The following is a 15,813-nucleotide window of genomic DNA, read 5'->3' on the forward strand; positions in this document are numbered from 1 at the left end:
CCTCTGCTGGGTGAAACACTGGCTGGATGGCTGGGCCCAAAGAGTGGTGGTGAATGGAGTTAAATGCAGTTGGACTGATCACAAGTGGCATTCTGTGGGAATGAAATGACGAGATGGCCCCAGATAGATGTAAAGTGGAGACCTTTATTGTTAGAACTTACAGGTTTATATACCTTTGCTCATCTGTCCACACGCTTCCCATAGCAACCTGATTGGCCCAGGCCTATTGTCCATGCGCTCACAAGCACCAGCATCAACATTTGGTTGGTTGACCTCCAAAACCCCACACGCTGCCCCTCTTTGTTCAGTTTCCCACTCTTACAACCCAAGGTGAATTCAAGGACCCCAAGTCAAAGGTATCAAACAGGTCTACCTTGGTATCACTGATTCCTACAGTGCTACCTAGGGCTCAATGCTGGATCCAGTTCTGTTCAATATCTTTATCAATGACCTTGACGAGGGGATTGAACGAACCCTTAGTAAGTTCATGGATGACACAAAGCTGTGTCGATCTGCTTGAGGGTCTGGAGGCTCTGCAAAGGGATCTGAACAGGCTGGATCGATGGGCTGAGGCCAATGGGATGGGGTTTAACAAGGCCAAGTGCCAGGTCCTGCACTTGGAGCACAACAACCCTGTGCAGTGCTACAGGCTTGGGGAAGGGTGGCTGGAAAGCTGCCTAGCAAAGGATTTTCAGGTATTGGTCCACAGCCGACTGAATATGAGCCAGCAGTGCACCCAGGTGCCCAAGAAGGCCAATGACATCTTGGCTTGTATCAGAAACCGTGGCCAGCAGGCTCAGGGAAGGGATTCTGTCCCTGTAGTCAGCACTGGTGACGCTGCACCTCAAATACTGTGTTCAGTTTTAGGCCCTGCAAGAAAGACATTGAGGTCCTGGAGCATGTCCAGAGAAGAGCAAAGAAACTGATGAAGAGGCTGGAGAACAAGTCTTATGAGAAGCAGCTGAGGGAACTGGGCTTATTTAGCCTAGAGAAGAGCAGGCTGAAGGGAGACCTTAGTACTCTTTACAACTACCTGAAAGGAGGTTGTAGCGAGGTGGATGTTGGTCTCTTCTCCCAAGTGACATGTGATAGGACAAGAGGGAATGGCCTCAAACTGTGCCAGGGGAGGTTCAGACTGCACATTGGGTAAAAATTCTTCACTGAAAGGGTTTTCAAGCACTGCCAGAGGCTGCCCAGGAAAGTGACAGTCACCATCCCTGTAGGTATTTAAAAGACGGGTAGATGAAGTGCTTAGAGATATGATTTAGCAGTAGACAGGTATGGTTGAACTTGACGATGGTCTTTTCCAACCTAAGGATTCTATGATTCTAAGATTTTTATGACCTTTTGCCACCTTCTGTGACTTGGATCTCAGCAAAGCATCCACACATCTTGGCAGCCCCAGGCTAAATTAGTGCAATGCACTCCACTTAGGGATACAGTTAACTGGTTATCTATCGCTGACTATTGAGTTAGCTTATTCTCTTAGCAGTTCCATGAGATAGAAAAATATCACCTTTTTTTTCCACTTGCCAACAACTGTAATTTAGATTTACTGTGGGCTTAGAATGATTCTGCATTGAAATCTGGAGATGAACAATAACCTTGAATGGTGGCCGAGTTCTAACTACAAAACAACTTTCCTCATGTGAGGATATTTTAGACCTTACAGTGAAGCAACTTGAACTAAATTCCTTAGTAGTAATCAAATATATAAATATTGCAATAGCACATATATTTTAACACATTAATACACTTAGCAGTTGAACAGAAATTTACCAAGTTTGCCTATCAGAAAAAAAGAAAAATAAAGCTGCTTTTGAACTACAGCTACACGGTGACTTCAGTCTGAATTAAACTTAGTATTTTGGTAATCACAGCTTTTAGCAGCCTAGCAAAGCAATTTCTTCCTTTCCTTCACTGTCAGTAGAATTCTGCTAAGATTCTGCACCTAGTTTCTGCAATACATCAGGCTCCTTAGTGAGAGACATGGAATGGTAAATCACAGTATCTAATTGTCACTTTGGGTAGTTCACTCAAAGTAATTGTTATGCCCAGAGGAAGCGAAGCATCTTGTTCAGTTTCCCTCCAGAAGTGACCAGCAGAGTCAAAGATGCAACTTGTATGGCTAAGCCCCAATGCAGCAGGTGATCTAGTGGAGAGGCCATACCCTACAGGAGCAGCCACCCACTATCAGCATGTGGTAAGTCAGATAAGGGCTGGCCCATGGAAGTCCATGGCCGTTCTCTCCAGATGTCTCCTCTGCCCCACTATTGGAGAGTGCTATCCCCACTTTGGCCAACTGAACTGATCCCAACAAAAAGGTGGTGGATGAGGAGTTTGGGTCCAGTATATGGAATGACTTTACAAGTAGTCAGGTTATAACAGCTGAGGAGCTGGCAAGTTGCAGTGAATTGTCAGGTTTAATTAGGACTGTTAATTCTTGAGCAACAGTTGCTAGTGAAGGCCTTGATTTGCCAAGTAAGAGCAAAGCTGAATGTCCTAGTCAATGACTACTCTGGTAAGAAATGTCTTGGGTTTTTTCCAGGAAACTAAACAAAAAAGTTCCTACTAGAAGTTGTATTGTATGTATTCCCAGAAACACAGCACATCTGATTATGTACATATAACATTTTACTAAAAAAATGAGAAGTTTTAATAATGGAATTACATGGAAGATGACAACATACCAAATTATTCTGAGTAATTAGGAGCTAAATAAAATGGAGAACAGGATATTTTCCCACCTTTTAGCTGCCAACTACTACTTCACTTAAAGAAAAAAACCAACAAAACCAAACAAAAAACTTTACGGTAATGATTTTTTTCCACTGGATTAGCACTCTTACAGCACTTACTTGCTAACTGGATGGCAAAAGCAAGTAGCAAATGCAAATGTAACAAAGACGTATAAACTACTGCTTTACTTTGATGATCATACAATTTGGAAGATAGTCATAAAAGCTGACAATATGCAGTAATTATGTGTATTGTTTAAAATGATTTAACAGTAGATGTTAGGAAAGAGATAGAAAGTGGTATTTTTTTACTATTAACCTGGCAAGAAATGAGCAAAGGTGATCCTAAGTGGCTCACTGAAAAGACAGAGCATATTCCCTCTCAGATAAATTCATTTCCCTGAGTTTCTTCATAAGTACAATTTCTGTCTTACAGATATGTAAAGTAAAACACAGAATGGTAGGCAGTCATGCAAGATCAGATTCAGTGAAGAAATGGAAAGACCTAGAACTGAGGGTTCTACATCTCCTTTCAGTACTGAATCACAGTTCACAGAAGTTGCATTCCTGGTCACATACAGCACATGGGAACAACATGACTGGAAGATTACGTCTTGATTTTAAGGCAGGCTTTAAAAACTGAATCAGAAGAAAGAATTTTCAGTGTTAAGAATCTACAAAAAGTTTTCCACTGTGATAATCACATCAGGTAAATTCCAAATCAGATTTGCGCAACAAGTTTGACAGAATAGATTACAACACAGAAAAACAGGCCAGCCTTTCTTCATAGTGTAAATAGCATTAGCAATATGGAGAATAGGAATATCAATAACTGAAGGAGAAATATAAGGTAGGTGTTAGTTTCTTTAAACCTGGTATGAATAATTTCAAAGACAAGTAATTTTCAATAAAAGGCTGTGCTGCTGAAAACAGATAAACATAGTATGTTTAGAATAGGTCACACTGACTAATTGTGTCTGTCTAATCATATTTGTATGGTGCGTAGGCTAATTATTGTGCACCCAGGCCTTGATGCTATAATTGGATCTGTGCATACAGACCTCTGTTCTTGCTTTAAGTTCTAGTTAATTAAATCAAACCATATACCCCTTTAAAGTAAACAAGATGATCATTCAGTTTATATGTCCTTATTAAAGAGGCAGCTGAAACACAAGACATCCACTCAACACAACCACTCGCACCTGGCTGAGAGTCAGAAGAACTCCATCAATTTCCCTAAAGTTGCAAGGAGCATGAATTTCACATGAATCAGGAAGAATGTAATTTTGAGAAACTGGAAGAAGGAGAAAAAGGAACAGATACAACCAAGCAGCGAAGCAAGCAGAAAAGAAAAGAATGATTAAAATAAGTGGACAGATTTAAAGAAACAAAACAAAACAGAAAGAGGAAAATTAAGAATGTAACTCCAAAAGCCCAAGGCTGCTTCCTAGAAGTTCTTTCCCTCACATTATCTTCATGTCTCTCTCTTCCCTTCAGTTCTTCCTTCTCAGGAAAGGAATGTTTAATTTGTTTCTTCCTTTCTATTGCTGCCTGTATGTGTTAACAACCAGCTCACAGGCCCTATTACAAAGTATTTCTTTTATTTTTCTGTCATAACAATTTATCAAAACTTCTATTGGTTTTGTGAATTGCAGTTCAAAATGAATTTAAAAACATTCTTCAATGGCAGCATAGTCTAGATGATTGGTGGAAACACACTTTCTATTTTTATTGTATACAGACTAATTACAGGAGAACTCTCACAGTATTTTTAAATTACATTGTATATTTAACTTCTAACAAGAAACGTGTGTCAAGGGATAAAACTGTAAGGCATTTTTCACAATCAGACTTCTAAGGAAAAGATCTTGCAAAGGATTAAAAAATTCTTGATTTTAGATTTATATAAAAATATTATACAATTACTGACATGTATAATATATACTTTAATATACTGGAAATACCGAATATTAGTGTATTCTTACATGTGTGCATATATAGTCTAATATTAGACTATATGTATTAGCCTATATCTTAGAATATATATAATACATATTCACATATGTATATTCTGCCCTCCTTTTCTTACCATAACCGATTAAAATATCATCAATTTTGAGTCTGGTGTTATGACTCACATTCATTTTTTCAAATGAATACTCATAGAAGTACTTCTAATCTTACCTCACTGTCAATTTGCTTGGTGTGTGTGTGGGGGAGGTGGTTTGTATTGCTCCTGTGTTTCACAGGGGGACAGAAGAACAAGCTCTTAAACACTCTTGTATCCTTAACAAAATCTACCTTTTTCAAGAATTAATCATGGAAATTGACCAATTAAATCAAACAACACACTCATAACCTCATTTCTTTCACAAGTTCCATTTGAGACTGTAGTTTTTCCCAGATTCAAGAATTCAGGCCAACTTCAAGGGAAAAATGATATTGTATTATCAAACCACAGAAACTTGGAGGTACAAAGGGGAAATGACATTTCCTTCTCTCCTCAAGATGTTTTTTCTTGTCTTCTGCCCTAACAGTCCCAAACTACAAACACAGCACACAGACACGCTTTTTGACTTCGATTAGGGGACCAACCTACTGGCCAATTACCTAGTTCTTTTATAAAAGTAGTTTTCCAAGGCCAAGTTAATTCACAAACACATGATGTGGTCTGGTCACACTGGCAGCTGCGATAGCAAAAACAGACAAGTATGCTACCATGTCAGGGGGGGTGGGGGTGGGTGGAATGGGGGGCAAGAAAAAACACAAGAGACACTGGCATCTTGCCACTACAGATTCCATAACTTTCAGCTGAAAAAGTTTCATTCTGTTTTTAGATAACACGGCTCTCAGCCTGCACTCTGATCAAAACCAATCCCTCATTTTGATGTGCATACTCCATGAACTCCAAAACACTCATTTTCCTAGGGACTCCTTGGTGGAGGCAGGGACTGGGTCAAGCACTCAGTGAACTTGTTACCTGCCAGACATTTCTTGCCATTCCACTTGCTCCAGGAGCAGGAATCAAGACATGTCCTGTCACATTCAATGCAAATATCCTCTGGCAGGTGACAGGACACAGATCACAGGTATTGTCCGTGAGGGAGAGACAACTGGGAACTGTAATCATCAAAAGCTTTTGTGCCAGGCTAGGTCTTGGACTCAGTGAACTCCAGGAGATGCAAACATGTAACAAAGCCCATTGTGCCTTATGAAGGATGATGTCAGGTACTGTGATAGTGTTAGGCAGTGAATAAATACAAATGCAAGTTGCTCCCCACTTTGTGTCAAAGGATTCACATTAGAAGGGCACCAGCTCACTAACGGCTTCTGAAAGCATTTGGATTTGCCCTTCTTCTAACATCATCTTGTCTTGACTACCTTTTAGCTTTTACTTTCAAGTTATTTTGTGGATAAGTTAAACAAGCAACTGTCACAATCTGCCACACTTAAAATTAAGACACCTCTTGTATACATTAACTCTTCCTGTTGCAGGCAGGGTGTAGTGGAGAAACAAGTGGGGCCTCTCTCCATTCATCTGCTCCCTCTAACCCTCACATCTGCACACCTCCCAGCACACCTGTCCTGTCCACATCATGTCAAATGTATAGATCACAGAATCATAGAATCATGGAATAGTTTGGTTTGCAAGGGACCTAAAAGCTAACCTAGTTCCAAGGCCCCTGCCACGGGCAGGGACACGTCCCCCTAGACCAGGCTGCCCACAGCCAACCTGGCCTTGAACACCTCCAGGGATGGGGCAGTCACAGCTTCCCTGGGCAACCTGTGCCAGTGCCTTACCCCTCTCACCATGATGAAATCCCTCCTCATGTCTAGCCTAAACCTGCCCCTCTCCATTTTATAGCCATTCCCCCTCATCCTATCACTACAAGCCTTTGTAAAAATCCCCCCCCAGCTTCCTTGCACATGCCCTGCAGGTACTGGAAGGTCACTACAAGGTCTCCTCAGAGCCTTCTCTTCTCCAGGCTGAACAAGCCCAACTCTCTCAGCCTGTCCTCGTGTGGAAGGTGCTCCAGACCTCTGATCATCCTTGTAACTCTCCTCTGGACCCATACCAACAGTTCCAGATCCTTCTTACGTTAATTTCAGAACTGGACACAGTACTCCACGATACTCCTTTGAGATCATCAAGCTCAGCCCTATCTGTCCACTACTGTATCACATCCCTAAGCACTTAATCTACCCGCCTTTTCAACAGCTCCAGGGATGGTGCCGGTGTCCACGAACTCTTAGCGCAGAAATTTTTCCCTATGTCCAATCTGAACCTCCCTTTGGTGCAACCTGAGACCACCCCCTCTTGTCCTATCACCTATCTCTTGGGAGAAGAGGCCAGCACCCTCCTCTCCACAAGCTCCTTTCAGGTAGTTGTAGAGAGCAATGAGGTCTCCCCTCAGCCTCCTCTTCTCCAGGCTAAACAACCCCAGCTCCGCCAGCCGCTTCTCGTGGGCCTTGTAAAGTCTCGTAGGAGTTGTGTCAAGCGTGATGTAGGAACCTCCCCGCTCCACACGCCGCCCCGGGCCGGCGGACGGCGGTCCCCTCCCCCAGCCCCGCCCCGCCGGCCCCTCACCGCGCATGCGCCGCGGAGCACGGGGAGCGCCGGCGCGACGCTGGGGCGTGGCCACAGAGGAGAGGGCGTGGCCACAGGGGCGGTGCGGGGCGGTGCGGGGAGCCGAGGCGGGGCCGCGGTCACGCGGGGGGCGCGGTCACGGCTGCGGGCGTGGCCATAGTAACGGGGCGGGGCCAGGCGGGCGGCAGGCCCGGGCTGGGGCGGGGCCATGGCCGCCGAGGGGGCGCGGTCACGTCGATGGGCGGGGCCACGGGCCCGGGCCGAGGCGGAGGCGGGCGGCACCGCCCCCGGGGCTCCACCTGGCACCGCCCGGGGCGGGGCCCGCGCCTTCCTCCGCGGAGCCGCGGACGGGGACGGGAGGGGCGGCCGAGGGAGGGACCCCCCGCCCCCGGCGGAGCGCGGCCAAAGGTGGGTGCCGCGGGGCGGCGATACCGACCCGGGCCGCTCCGCCAGGTACTGGTGCGGGTGAGGAAGGGCGGAGCGGAGGGACCGGACCCTCCGTGGTATCCGGGGCCGGCGGGGCTCCCTTCTTTTTTTTTTTTTTTTCCTTCCTTTTTTTCTTTTCCTTTCTGGTTTCTTCCCCGCGCGGGGATAGGGGCGCTGTCTCTCCGCGTCGGTGCCGGTGGTGTCGCTGCCCGGTGCCTGCGGGGGAGGCCCGCGAGGGGGCTGTGGGGGAGGTGGCCGCGTCCTGCGGTGACTCCGGTCCCGGTCCCCGGGGCTGGCGGTGGGAGGTGGGGGGTACGGCGGGTGCTGCTCCCGCCGGTGTGAGTGAGGGCTGGTTGACATCCGTTCTGCGAGGTTAATCGATCATCGGAGCGACTATTCGTGTGTCCTGTTTGCTGCTTCGTAGACCGTGCTGAAGGTCCTAGGTATGCGGTGAGGTGTCGCGGTGGTGCAGCTTGTGCTGCCTGTGGCCCTCTGAAGGGAAAATTACTTCTAGCAAGTTTGGAATCTTGTGTTTCTGTGGCTGGGGTAGCGTGATGCGCGCCAATACCCGACGTACGACTTGATAAGGCTTCTTGACTTGAAACCAAGTAATAAAACCAAGTACATCGTCTGTACTGCCAGCATCCCTCGCTATTTTTTAAGGCCAAATGCAATTGCTGGTACTCTTTCCTCTGTTTATTGGTATTTCAAAACCTGAAGCCTGGCAGGCTTGGCCGTGGTAGGAAATCCAACTGTCCCAGGAAACTATGCAGCATGTCAGTGAAGTACTTTACTCTTTAGTGTTCCTTTGTTTTTTTTTTTTCATTGTAACAGTATGCATACATGAAAATGGAAATGTTCACTAAGGACAGTGCTTCTTTGTGCAAAGACGTGGATTTTATTAACTGAAGTTAATCCTCTACCTCAGTCACCTGTAAAATTGTAGCTGTTCTTGAAATCTCAGAATTCTAAATTGGAACTTTTTATTTTTTTCTTTCTGTTGACTCAAAGCAGTGCAGTCAGAACTTTTCTGACATCCTTAACACTCTTGCAGTGGAAGCGGCAATAGAGGGGCAGGTCAACCAGAACACACCGATATAAATGCTGATTAATGAAAAAGCAAATAGTGTTAGGAAGTATCTTCCTGGAGGACTTAATTAAAATACATAATGATTTTGCTGTGATCAGCATTTCTTCACATTTGCTTGAAACTACTACTTTTGGGAAAGTGTCAAATGAAAACTAAAGCAGTTCTCACTGGAGTGAGAATATCCTCTTTTTTAATGTCAGGTGTGCTCATGAGGAATATGTAATTTTATTCTTCTTTTAATCCACTTGAGAATACAATTTCCCCCCCCCACCTTAGATTCTGGAGTTGCTGTCTAAGCTGAGTATGCAGTTCCTATAGTCTCCTTATTCTCCTTCAAGTAATATAATGACTTTCTTTTGTAAACTGCTTTTTAGTTTTCATAGAGGCTTTGTTATTTCACTTAAGGAAGGGGGAAGAGGAGCCCGTGTCAGTTGGAGTTGGTATACTGCCTTGAAATACTAATATTGAAAGTCAATTAAGATTGACGCTCTTTACATTTCGAGTAGAAATAGTATAAGCAAAATGCATGTAGTTCTCAAACTGTAGAAGTCTAACATCACAAAGTAGAACCTTTCTAATAAGCTTGCTTGTCAGAGAGGAAAGCAGAGACTAAGGGCTTATTAAAGGTGAGTCAGTGGAGATTTAAGAGATTTTTGTAAGTAGAGCTTTTTTAGGTGTTTTGGTAATGATAGAGGTGGTTGATGATGGCTCCAAGTTTAAGTTTACTTTGAGTCGTTAGGCAAAAATTAGGAACAACAGTAAATGCAACAGCTGAATTTATATTTGCAGGTTATTTCAGACTCTCCGGTACTGGAATAAATCTCCACGTTTTACAGGCCTTCTGATTTTTGGAAAATGGTGTTCAGCCTCTTAAAGAGACATCAACTACTTGCACATTATTATCCTTAGCCTTCTGACTCATAAGCCCTTCTAGGATTTCTATTCTACATGGAGTAGAATTACATAACTGACTTTTTTTCTGTAGTGTCTTCAGCAGTAACCCGTTTCTATCCCACTTCATATTGTGTGCTTGTGAAAAATATCTAATGCAGGAATACTGTTAATGAAATTATCTCTCCTTATGAGCTAGCTACTCACTGAACAAACTTTTTTACTATTAGTATCTGATATGATCAGAAATGTGAAACACCTGACACAAACAGAAACATGAAAATAGCAAAATATAAACCAAACTCATAGTTTCCTTACCAGATGACAAATTATGGTTTATTTGATTTGGTCTATAGTCAAGAAAATTTTCTTAGATATCCTGGGGGGACAGGTAAGCAATTAAATATTCTGGGTGCAACCAGGGGGATATTTATCAAGTTTTTTTCCACTGAGCTAATCTTGTGCCACCTGAAGCACCTCTGGAGGTATTAAGTGACAAGCACAGTAGTGTTTAGGTCAAATTTTTTTTAGAGGATATCCTGATTAAACATAATATTGTGTCAATATGTGAGGATGAGAGTTAGTTATGTAGTAGAAGAATGCTTGCAGCTGATGTTTCAAGGTACGGTTTTTAATTCCTTTTTTTTTCTTCTGTCCTCATTAACTGTTGCATGGGATTGCAATATTGCTTTTGTTTTTTTCTACTCTTGACCATTGTGTATCATTTATACTTTTAATTTCATTTTCTGCTGCATAACATTTATGGAAGACCACATTCAAGCAACTTTTTTTTTTTTTCTCATTTCAGCATGTGAAAATAGAGCCTCTCTTTTCCGGTCTATGGACGTGACTTTCTGCGCTGGAGTAAGCAGCTGCATTTTTGACACTGTTTCAGAGTGGGTAGGTGAAAAGGAAAAAGTATTTTGACTGTTCCTGTTGATAGCACTCTTCTCTGCTCTTGCTGTTTCCTTGTAAGCTACAGTTGTTCAAACTCAGGACTGCTGCCAAAAGTGCCGGGCAGTACGCTTCTGCACCTCCCTTCTGGTATACCAATTGTGTGGGAACTGAGTAGTAGATTCTGGGTTTGGTACCATGCTGCCTTGCTGTTGCTAGTCACTGCAGGGGGAGCAATTCCTAGACTGTAGTAATCTGAAAAAGGCCGTAGGCATTTGTAAATGAAAGTCCAAAGCACGTTTGTATACTTGTCCAGAGTAACAACAAACTTCAAGACCTGCATTTGAGTGTGTAAACTACACTTCAACCTTTTATGAGATACAATTTCCCATATCTTAAAGGTCTTTTCCAACCTAAATGATTCTATGATTCTGTACACCTTCAGCGCTTTAACTTTCACAATTTTTAGGGTAGAAACACTTACAATAGTGTTTGGCAATCAGCTTGAAGCGTGTGTTGCCACAATGACTTCAAAGACCACAGTAAATTAATATAACATCCGAGTATTTTACTGACTTGTAATATTGCGAGGTGTCTTAGTTTAATTAGTACAGTACATGTAGCCTGTCATGGTTTTATGGGGCCTTCTTTTCCTACCTTACTTTGCATGGCTTTATTAGAATTTTCTTTCTGGTTTAATTTCTGTGGGTTTTTATTTGCTCATTTTACTACAGACTACAGTGGATGCATTTTCTTACTTTTTTTCTTTGTCAGTTCACCTGCTGCTGTTTTCTGGTCTCCAATGTCTGTTCCTCACTCCATGTGTAACAGACAAGCAATTTTTCTCATCTTGTGTTACCAGGAGAATTACTCTATCTTCATGTTTGTTATTTCTGCCTTGTTTCAGTTACCTGTCCTTTCCCTAGACACAGTCAGCTTGAAATCCATAATGAATTTTTGTGAAGTTATTCAATGCACAGTATAAGAAGTTGGATGTGGTGGAAACTGTAGTGCAAAACTTAGCTTCTGTGAAGGAAACTTTTTGAACTCAAAAGTAGATGATCTGTTCATTTTTAGTGTGGTTTCTGTCAGTGCTTGCAAACTTGTCTCTGTGTAATGAAGGTTGATAGAGATATGCAAAAGCTTGCTTTCTGTGTGAAACTTTTCAGTTTGAGAAGATGTTTACAAACTACAGATGCTCACTGTCTTCTGAGCTGTTTTTTGTTTGTTTGTTTGTTTTTTAATTTATAGATGTTGGGTTTTTTGTTTTTTCCTTGGTCTTTCTTCTCCAGACAATAAAGTGTTTATAGATATGGGGTAACAAAGTGTGAGTGAAGGTGTGGGTAGCAAAACTCGTATGTTATGCAGGGAAGATCAGTGAGTACAGGCACTGCTTGCTGATAAACTACATAAATTAGTGCCTATGATTCTATTGATTCTATGCAGTTCTTTTTTTCCTTCCCTCCCCCCTGGATTACAAGCAACTATCTGTTGCTTCAGAAACTGAGTTGTCTTAGTTGTTGAGTTTAGAAGTGTTATGTAAGTCTGTCAATGAAGAAGTGCCGACTGTGTTTATATATAATTTCCTTTTGTCATGCACAGCCCTGCTTTATCCATTAATATATGATTTTTAATTTATTGAACTAGAGCTTGAGTCCGTAAACCAGATTTTTTTCTAAAATAGAAAAAATGTATAGAAGTAGAATTGGGTGTTTTAAAGATGTAAAAGTAATTTGAAAATAAATCTTCACCGCTATGTATTGTTTGCAGGATCCATTCACATACTTCCTGTAGGAAAATCAGTTTGCTAATGACAATTTTTGTCTTACCATGATGTAAAATAAATCTCAAGTGTGTGTGTGTATTTATATGTACTGGAGAGCTAATGGGAGTTCTATGTAAATTCCAAGATCACTCAGCGTGTGCTGTGTTCCTCTGTTGCATCTTCTCTCTGCTGTTTGTTTTTGCTATGTAATGGTTGCTCTCTGTAAGGCTGAGGACTATACAATAATAATGTGTATAGTGTCTTTAATCTTGTTCCTTGGTGATTATACATTAATTGAGAATTTATTTTTGTGGACTTCATTTTGGAGCCATAGGGTTCATCTGTTTTGTGTACAAAATTGATATTTTTACTGCATGCTTGCCACAGGCATAGCTTAGAATATTGTGAACAATGTTCTCTTGGGGGAGCTGTTGATCACGGTACTAGCTGCTGTTTCGGTATGAACCTTAAAAGATAGGGAGAAGGACTTGCCACACGGCAAGAAAACAGCCAGGTCTCAGCTGGATGCAGAGCTCTCAAACGTGCAATCCAAAGCCTAGGTTAAAACTGTGCTCTAGACTAGGGGGTGTTAGTAACTTGATGTTTGACCAAAGCAATCTAGCTTAAAACTGTAGACTGCCCAAAGGCAATAACTCATAGTTACCAGTATTTTATAAAACACAGAGAATTAACAGGATGCAGGGATTTAAATATTGATAAAATTCATAGGTTTTATTGCTTCGTAAGTTTTCTTGTCAGAATCACGTTTCTCCCGTAATTGATTGTATGTTTGTAAGCAGAAGGGTAGGGTTACAACTAAAGAAGTCACACCTAATACTAAGATGATCTTAATGTGACTGTTACATTCCTTCACAGTATATGTTGATCAGGGAAAATTATTTCATCAACTAACTTGTGAATTCTATTGAGAGTTGGAAGAAGTGAAGATTGTTAGAGGATGTATTATTGTGAAGTAAAACTGAAGGGAAAAGTTTGTTTCGTATGACTAGTGATATTTAGGAGCAGGAAGAGCAAAGAGGACTTTGTCCATATATACTGAAAAGCTGGAACATTAATCTAAACAAAAGATGTAGGTTTTCTGGATACCGGCGGGAACGTAAACAAAAATAGGGTTATATTAATGCTGTGCTGTCTCCTGAGTCTCCATACAGTCTGATTATGACTTCGCCCTGATTTAGATAATTAGTGCATTAATACTGAAGCTTTAATCTAAAGAATGATTCTTACAGTGGCTGGTATATTACTTGTTGTCGCAGCAGATGAAGCAGAGTTGGCCGGAGGAATAGAGACCATTGCATGAGAAAGTGTCATGCAGTGGGAAACTGATAAGAAACATTGCTAAGGAAGTAGGGAGAAAACAAAACACAGATGAGACTCATAATTCTTGCCTTTTTTTGTATCATCGGTGTGACCATGTTTTTCCTGCATACAACACTATTCTCCTAGAAAATGTTAAGTAGTAACTGAAATTCAGCCTTTGAGTAGAAGTGTTATACAGTGTTGTTGATCTTGATGCAAATTTTTCATCTATTAGGACAAGAGCTTATTCAAGTAACTCGTAATTTATGTGATGCACATCATCATGCAGGCTTTTATTGGTTTTCAGCCACTTGACTTCAAGAGTTTAGCTCTAAAAGCTTTAAGAACTAGATTTATGTGGTTGTTTGAGAACATGATTCTTCCTTCTGAAAAATAAAAGTTTTCTGGCTTTCACTCTTGTGGAGGAGAGCTTTAAATGTGAAGCCAAAAAATAAATGCTTAAAAGGCAAACAATCCAAACAAAACATGTGTTTTTAGAGTGTCATGCTTAAATTGAGAATGGGATTTTTTTTTTCTGGATCATTTGTAAGGATCTGTAAATTTGTAACTTAGAAAAAGTGATTTCATGCTTTTAAATTGAATAATCAGCTAAGAGACAAATGACAAATCATTTTGGTCTCTTCCTGTGAATCCATACTAGTTCCTCGCCCCCCAAATACTATTTTCTTAAACTAAGTCATGTATATTTAGTTCTGCAGAACAATAGAAATCAAAGTAGCAAAAGTTGAGGCCTTTCATGTTACGAGGTAGAGGTGCTGATAAACATTATATCCTAGAATCCTGTTTATGCTTTTTTTCTGTTTTTCAGAAGGAACTCAGGTTAAAAATTAAGGGTAAAAAAGATGTATTTAATTTAGAAATGTTGTAGAAATGTTGTTGATTGCTATTGTGTGCTGCCAGTTGTTTTTTTCTCTATGCTATGCATTGTTCAATGTTTTCCTTTGCAAGAGAAAAAGAATCCACAGCTCATCACATTTTTACTTTTATAACAATACTTTTCTTTAACCTGTTTACCATCACCTTTGCAATAATTTGCTAACATCTTCCATTTGCTCTCAATTTTTTCATCCAGTGTTGTTACAGATCTTTTAGTGGTCAGTTTAAAGGTAGGAGTCTTTTGTAGCCTTTCATATCCATTTGTTACCTCTTTTATTATAACCTTTCCTAGTTTTTGCTGATATACAAGCCTCATTTTTGTGCCTTTTCTCTTAGTTGTCTTTCTTCCTCATTTTTAACCTTTAATAGTAATAAATTATAAATCAGATTGTCCAACAATGGTACTTTTTTTACTTTATAAGGATATATACAGTTTCTTCTGACCAAATTAAAAATATGCATCTTGCTGGTGGTTTATTTTGGTTACTGGGTGTTTACACCACATAAACATCTTCTGACTTGTGGGCAGTAAAGTATAAAATGCTGCAAAACTATATGCAAGGTCATACAGAAGCACTTGTGACCTCAATGAAAGAAACTTAAGTTTGAGACAAAATATGTTCTCGCCATGAATGGCTTCATTTTGTATAGTGTTTGTTTATAGACATTATTACACATTCGCTTGCTCATTAAGAATTAGATTGAAGATTTTAGTAAGGGTTGTGTTGAGTGTCCTACTGATTGTTTGAATAAGGAATATATTTGAAAGGAATATAATTGAAATGAGTATGTTGAAGTAACTTTCTATTGGAACAAAAAGCCTGTGTTAACTGATGATGAAAACTTAAGTTTTGATCCTCATGTGTTTAAGGGCTGTGGTTTTCCCACATATCATACCACAAAAACCAACTTAGCATTTGTTAAAATAGACTCTTAGAATTATTGCAGGCTTGAAATTGCATTTTATAGAAATAATGAGGTGAATATGCATGAATTGAGTAGGCAGAAAAACCCCTTATCTGTAAACATTTTCTGACTTCATGTATTCTTGAATCCTGTGTTCAGTTCTGGGCCCCTCACGACAAGAAGGATGTTGAGGCTCTGGAGCGAGTCCAGGGAAGAGCAACGAAGCTGGTGAAGGGGCTGGAGAACAGGCCTTATGAGGAACGGCTGAGGGAACTGGGGTTGTTTAGCCTGGAGGAGG

At 41.1% G+C, this 15,813-nt stretch overlaps 1 protein-coding gene across 1 annotated transcript in view; it reads left to right on the plus strand.

Moving 5' to 3' along the window:
• Positions 1–7,659: 7,659 nt before the first annotated feature.
• Positions 7,660–15,813, plus strand: part of PTBP3 (polypyrimidine tract binding protein 3) — a 48,812-nt gene continuing 40,658 nt past the window's right edge. Inside the window, exons 1-2 of the mRNA XM_069879906.1 lie at positions 7,660–7,734; positions 10,542–10,633. Of these exons, the coding sequence (XP_069736007.1) occupies positions 10,574–10,633 (60 nt within the window). The 5' untranslated portion in view covers positions 7,660–7,734; positions 10,542–10,573. The remainder of the gene's footprint in view (positions 7,735–10,541; positions 10,634–15,813) is intronic.

The sequence above is a fragment of the Phaenicophaeus curvirostris genome, chromosome Z (assembly GCF_032191515.1).
Source record: "Phaenicophaeus curvirostris isolate KB17595 chromosome Z, BPBGC_Pcur_1.0, whole genome shotgun sequence".
NCBI classification, from domain to species: domain Eukaryota; kingdom Metazoa; phylum Chordata; class Aves; order Cuculiformes; family Cuculidae; genus Phaenicophaeus; species Phaenicophaeus curvirostris.